Source organism: Atta colombica, unplaced genomic scaffold (assembly GCF_001594045.1).
Source record: "Atta colombica isolate Treedump-2 unplaced genomic scaffold, Acol1.0 scaffold12, whole genome shotgun sequence".
Classification (NCBI taxonomy): Eukaryota; Metazoa; Arthropoda; class Insecta; order Hymenoptera; family Formicidae; genus Atta; species Atta colombica.
In genome coordinates this window covers 122229-129769 of record NW_017259206.1, presented here as the reverse complement: position 1 = coordinate 129769, position 7541 = coordinate 122229, and the positions used below count along the sequence as shown (strand labels likewise).

General features: G+C 28.4%; 1 protein-coding gene across 1 annotated transcript in view; it reads left to right on the top strand.

The window, feature by feature from the left end:
- LOC108694257 (putative fatty acyl-CoA reductase CG5065) overlaps positions 1–4136 on the top strand; it is a 35942-nt gene extending 31806 nt beyond the window's left edge. Inside the window, exons 7-9 of the mRNA XM_018203628.1 lie at positions 516–767; positions 2573–2830; positions 3212–4136. Coding sequence (XP_018059117.1) covers positions 516–767; positions 2573–2830; positions 3212–3320 — 619 coding nt within the window. The 3' untranslated portion in view covers positions 3321–4136. The remainder of the gene's footprint in view (positions 1–515; positions 768–2572; positions 2831–3211) is intronic.
- The last annotated feature ends 3405 nt before the right edge of the window (positions 4137–7541 follow it).

Genomic DNA, 7541 nt, shown 5'->3' with positions numbered 1-7541 from the left:
TATATAAAATATTACGGCATACTTTTTTTGGATACTCGACACTTGACATCAATAAGAGAAACTTCAATTTGTCACATAAATTTATTATTTAAAACCTTTAGACGATATATACATATATTTAGATTATAGAAATATATATATATTTGATATATATATTTAGACGATTTATAATTCACGTCATATATCACAGGATAGAATCTTATTTATAAGTTGTATAATAGCTACAAAATTTGACAGATTTAGCAACACTACACGGAGAGAATTTTCTTTTAAAATTTACCCTATGGTAATTATGGTAGAATACAATATTTTAAAGATTTTTACTATGCATTTCAGTAAAATAATCATCAATTATTTTATACTTTATTGTAATTTTATTGATGAATAAGAGAGATTTACATTAAAAATTCTTCGAAATACAATGTTGTCCTACGACTGTCACATTTTCAGAGTAAATTCTAAGAAAAAATTCTTTTCGTGTATAAATGAATATATAACGTTACATCATTTTTCAGAATAAACAATAAATCGCGTAGTGACGCCCCAATTTATAATTATGTGTCTACGGACAATCCGATAACTTATGATGATCTAAAAGACATGTCATCAAAACATGGTCTCGAAATTCCCTCGACTAGGGCGGTTTGGTACTACAGTTTCAGAAATAATAAGCACAGGATAATCCATCTTTTTTTCGTATATTTTCTGCACCTACTTCCAGCTTTACTGGTTGATACCGCAACTATCTGCATAGGAAGACAACCGAGGTAAGGATAAAAAAAATTATATAAAAGTTAGAGAGAGAGAGAGAGAGAGAGAGAGAGAGAGAGAGAGAATAATAATGAATTTTTCATTTTACGTATCCAAAATAAGAAAAAAGCCATAAATTAAAATAGCATTAATGTTAAAGAACAAAAGAAGATTAACCCAAAAAACATTATTTAAGATTTAAAAACATTATTTAATATTTAAGTTTTAAAATAAGAATTATGAATCCAATGTTTCGCGTTTCACAGTTGGTAGCCCTTGAATTCTATCAATGACGCGGAATAGAAGTAGACGTGGTTTGGCCGAATTGCCTATACAATAGGTCTGTTTTTTATTGCTGCATTTTCTGAACTGGTACACACAGTGCAATAAGTTGAAGTGTAAATTTAAGTTAATAAATTGTTTACGTTTGTTTCACTTCAGCTTATTGCACCAATTCAGAATAAGTACAGTAAAAAACAAACCTCATGTAATCCTTTCATCAAGTTACCATCAGCGGCTTTCCCTCTCCACTCTCACTGCTTCGCTCGGTTTCTATCTCTTTTACCACTACGTCGTCATTTCGGTAAAACTTCAAACATGATTTTTCAACTTTCCTTGCCGATAAAAAAAAATGGAATTTGATATTGGACGATAAATTTCATCATACTCTAAATGAATTCATGGGTTTCAGAGGTTACATCTCTAAGGCAGAAACCTCCCCCCCTTCCCTCCCCTCGTGGGCATTCTTCTTTCATTTATTAATATAAAAAATTCTATAAAATATTTTTTCTTAGAATAGCTTTTAAATAATGTACGATCAAACAATTTAGAACAATTTTTAGCGATTGAAAATGATCATAAAAGAGCGAGTTGTTTTTTACTTTTTTGTTTTTATGATTTCATATTTATGCGTAGAGCTATATATAGAAATAATTTTGCGATAATAACTAACGCTTAGTCGTTATATTTATTAGAAAAGTAATACTAAGTACTTTACTTATTACAAAACAGTTCAAGTTTAAAAAAGTGCATAAAAAGAAAATAATTATAACATGCGGGGATTATGCGCCTGAGACTTTTGCCTGAGACATAATTGATATCAATGATCATCAACGTTATTTACTATTCTCACTTAATTCTCACTTAATGGCAGAATAATCATGACCCACGCATGTAAGATTTGCGTATTGATAGTCCAATAATTTTCAATAAGAACACAACTATAGAATGCTGCGGCATTCTTATAAGCGAACAAATTTTATGAAGGAATTAAATAAATTTTTTATGTGAATGCGTTTTCATATCAGATTTAATTTTACATGATAATTATTTGATGTCAGATCGAAATGTTTTATTTATAAATTATATGGAATTGTTATGTGGCTCGTAGCTCCTTCATCTTTTATCTGATTTTTAATCATTTGAGCCATTTCTCTCTCTCTCTCTCTCTCTCTCTCTCTCTCTCTCTCTTCATATATTTTTAATTATTAAAATTTCTTTCATATGGAGCTATTTTACCAAAATAGTATATAGAATATTAAAGATATTTTTCCTGTTATTAATCCCTCAAAGTTTGAATAATTTGATTAAAGAATAATCATGAATTAGTTTTCAAACATCTAAAATAGAAGCTGATATTCGTTGCATCAAGTAGACCGTAAATTAAAATCATTATTAGTAATGAATTAAAATATGTAAGAAATTATATTGCTATTTTTGCGCCCCTTCAAAATTTTTACGTAAGGCAATTGCCTCGCTCGTCATACTTTTATCCCGGCGCTATTTATGCAGATCACTATTTAACACAGACTGTATATTAAAGGTTACTTAAGGTTTATAAGAAGATACACAAATTTATGGATGTGCTGAACTATTTTGCCACGCAAGAATGGAAATTTACCAATGATCGATTACACGCATTGATAGGGAAGCTCACATTCAAAGACCGTGAAAAATTCTATTGCGATATACGAGATGTCGATTGGAATGTTTATTTTGAAACTTATATTCTCGGAATAAGGGTGTATCTCATTAAGGATCCCATAGATACCTTGCCGCAGGCACTCGTCAAATGGCAAAGGTACGAATTTTCAATAATTTTTGGAAAATATCCTTTACAGTTCACTTTTCTAATCCTATATATGTTTTCATAACAAACTGAAAATTTTCATTTAACTTCTTGTCTCCTTTTCTTTACTTTATTTTATCATATCTTATATTTCAAATTTCTTTTAGTTTATTAAAAAAAAATAGAGGCAAATGAGCATATTTTCTAAACTGTATATGTTTTTACACTCTAATATGTTTTTATTCTTTGTTTTTTAATCTTTTTATAAAATATACTTAAAATTGAAAATGTTATATTTTAAAACTCTGAATTAAAACATTACATTAGAACTATATGTATATCTAATTTCATTATTTACTTACAAAAACAGATAAGAAACAACTCTTATTATAGATTATATTGGAGTCATCAAGTACTGAAACTCATACTGGCTTACATCGCCATGAGGCTCTTCTGGACGGCTATAACTATGCTCTTTGATTTTTTTTATCCAAAAGTGTGACAGAAATGGTAGAAATAAGACCGCAAAAATCCAAGACATACATCTTGGAGATGCAGGATCGAATGGTGGAGGGTGATATCTTGTGTTTTTAAGGAAAAGGCGTGACTGGACTCTCAGAGAAGCGTGAAACTTTCGTCAGAAAGGTATGGAAGAACTAGCAGAGAGGCAGGCGTAAGCCTATATACAAAACAGACTAAATATTGCGAAACGAAAATGTAATGTATGAGTGATATGTGATAGGGAGAGAACAACAGCAATTTGATCGTATTCTCCAATGATCTTCAATGATCTTCACACAGATAAAAATAAAACGTTATCTTATGTTCAAAGGCTTGGTAGATATTATCTGAGAGAAGAGTTTAATTTTCGATACTAATGACAACTATATCGTCTAACATTGAATGCCCATTATACTAATGACGGTTATAATGTTGAACGCTCGCCGCGTTGCATTAATAACGACTTTTAGCTTAACAATTTTTTATTACTTTTTTGTTATTACTATGGCTAAGGTCCATTTGATGTTTCAAAGCATTCGTAGCGCCAAGTGGCACCTTATAAAACATGTTAAAGTATTATTCTTTTCCATATTCAATACTTTACATTACACAAAATTTAATTGTTATGTTCCTTCTTCGAAGTGACGTTCGTATCATAGTTGTCCCATACAATGATAGTGTACTCGAGATTCGACTGTCCGTGCAGCGGAGACATATCTAGTGACGAAAAATAAAGCTGTATCGAAAAGGTTAACTTAGCCGGCGCGCAGTGCTTGTTTCACAAGATGCATTATATTTAATTTTCAATATTATAAGACGCGACGATATAGAATATTATATCGCTTATTTGTTACAATAACGACATAATTCAAAAATCAAAGTTTTCTAAAAAATAAGTTTTAATATTTTGAATCATTAAAATGTTATATTAATTTTAAAATACAATTTTGATAAACAATTAATTCAGGACAAACGAAAGTAAATGCAGTAATTGAAGCGTGATATTCTTACAATTTTAATTTTTCTTCTTATACATAAGATTCAGAGATTCTATTCGTAGATTCATACGTTTCGACTCGGTTTAGAATCATTTTCAGCGAAATTTAGTCGAACATAATATGTACGAATATATAATAAAGAGATTGAATGTTAAATAAAAAACAATATATGTCAGTGACAATTATATAAACAAAGAACGAAAAACTAAAAAAAACATAAATATTCCGCAAACATACTAAGCTTCTAAGAATAAACATAATCATTTTCGTATATTATTTAAAATTAAAAGATATGTATGATATAAATAATCTGTATCTATTTGTATATTAAGACTTAGTTTGAATCTGAATATGGAGCATATCTCAGATATTAATGTTCTTCCTAAAAAAACGTTCTAATATCTTAAAATTTTCCCAGTCAAATTCATATTTTAATGATAATCTGTAATTATACTGATTTAGTATCTGTGGTGCTATTAATATGGCGACGATGTTCTTGGATTCTTGTTTTTAGTAGTTTGTCTGTTTGCCCTACATAAAAATGCATTGTAATCTTTGCACTCTATTTTATATACTATATATTTTTTATTATATTCTTTAGGGAGAATGTCTCTGTGTGTTTTGATAAAATAACTGAGTTTATTTAAATTATAAAAAGTTCCATGTTAAAATTTTTTTGTAACATCCTTAAATTTATATTAGAAATTGAAGGGATGTAGGGCAATAAAAACCATAATGGAGGGATTTCTTTTTTATGTAAATCCATGGATAATTGTGCCTTTGTCTTTTTATTAAAGAGTTTTTAATTTTAAATTTATAGTTTGAAAAATAAATTTAAATGGATAGTTATTTTCAAGTAAAGTGTTTACAATGAATCCAAAATTCTTCATCTATCATGATATTTAAAATGCGATATAAAAAAAACCTTTGTCTATCATTCTCATGATAATACCTTTTTTGTGATAATGGATTTGCAAATAAAAAATTTTGATAATAATTGATATATGTATAAGAAGAATAAAGAAATGGTCTTTTAAAACATATTTTTTCTTTTTTTCTTCATGTTTTCGTTCTTTTTTTTTCAAGAATTTTTTCAAAGATAACATTTTTTAACAAAATTTCATAAGATCGCAATGTGAGTACACAATAAATAATGAAAAAGCTGTAAATAATTTATTGTGAAAAGTATATAATTTTTTACTTATATTGTTAGTGTAATAAATAAGCGATATATAGAACGCGTTAAGTTCAACAAATTACAACAATATATATAAATAAACAATTTAGCATAATATATAAGTATGATTCTAGAGAGTTCTGTTTGAGGATGCATATTTTGAATCATAAATAATGATCCATGAGTATAGTATGTTATTCTGATCGAATTAAGTTAACATCTATGTCTTATAATATATATTGATAATGTATTAAATAAAATTATCATAGGCGATAGCGTTGTAGCAATTGAATAATATTTGAAAGTGATAGCGTACAAAACAAAAATTCATATCTGAAAAAACTTTGCTCATGTATCCTTTCACCTTTTGATGAATTAATGAAAATTATATTAATAAAAATATTTTAAAATATTTTAATATCCCAAAAGCATTAAAAATTTGAAGATATAAATATTTTAACGTTTAAATCTTATAAGCAAAATGGACGAGAAATAAATCTTTTACTTATCTAAGACCCGATTACGCCAACATTATTTTAACTGCGAAGTTTAAAACTCTCTTTTTTTAAAAGCGAGAAAAAAATAGAAAGGGAGAATTTTAAGCCTTGCTTAAAGTTAAAATAATGTTGGTGCAACCGGACCTAAGCTAAGTAAAGTTTAATTTTGCCGTACGTTTAATTCTCATTAATTTTACATCAGTTTTTATTTTGACAAAATATTAATGTACAAACAACTGTTTTTCGCGACGGCTAGAAGAATTATTGTCATAGAAGAAAAAATTAATTAAAATCAAGGTTCAAACTTCTTATGATTTTACACAGTTTGATTAAACTCATGAGCATGCCACCTGTTGTCACTTATACTTATTTTATGAATCAGCATTTTCGGTGTATGCATGATCGTTTCAACAAATATAAAGTAAGAGATAACAAATATGCATGACTGTTTCGCGAGAAAATAAAAAGAGAAATATACTTATGCTTAATAGTTTATATTTGATAATACAATCCAACAAAAGAAAATTAGTCATTTCCCGTAGTTTTTTAAACGCTAAAATCAAATTCGATTGTAGAATTACTATATGATACAATTTTGAGAAATTTATAATTAAAGTTGCAAAAAGGACTATTTTCATATATTTCCTAATTTACAGCATACTTTTCCACAAAAGATCCCATGTTTAACAATAAATAACTTGTTAACTATAACGGACATAAAAAATTCCTTTTGAAGATTGAAAATCATCATAACATACTATAAATTTTGATTGCAAGAACACTTCTCCAGCACGTAGCATTTTGTAGTTATAATATGACAAAATTTGTGAAAATAGTCCTTTTTTGTAAAATTAATTCTTTTTTAATTGCAATTTCTCAAAATTGACGTGATAGAACATTCTACAACCAGATTCAAATTCAACATTCAAAAATACTATGGGAAATAACTAGAAGGGTTTTGGCATTCAAAAAAGTTTTTTTTTGTTGAATTGTATAATCGTACTTTGTTTTTTTAGATATGCACATGATCTACGACCGAACCAAAGCCTCTCAATGAGAGAAATATTTTGTTGAAAATTGCGGCAAACGTATGTATGTATATACATGCATGCGCGACTATGCTTGTGCATGCATACGGCATGCGCGGGTATATATGTATAGCGATGCATAGTGAATAAATGTCGAGATGCGACGGCTATTTAGATATTAATCCGTTACAAACGAATGCAAGTTTTTAATTCAGATGTTAATCAGAAAGTTTTAGGGCCCATATTTTGTAATCCTTAATAATATACATATATTAAATTATTGTCGCAAAACTTTTCTTATTCAAGAGGAGCCAAGATACACGCATACATACATATAAGGTGTTTCTTGAGATGGGTTAAAGCCACATTGGAGACGGAGAATGGATCAAAGGGAATAAAAAATTCTTATACTATTTTGAGAACGAGTGTGGACCATCTTATGAATTCGCGCGGCGCGGCTTAACCGCATATTGGCTTAGACGTTTTTTTTTCTAATTCGAAAACTATAGCGAGTATCTCAAA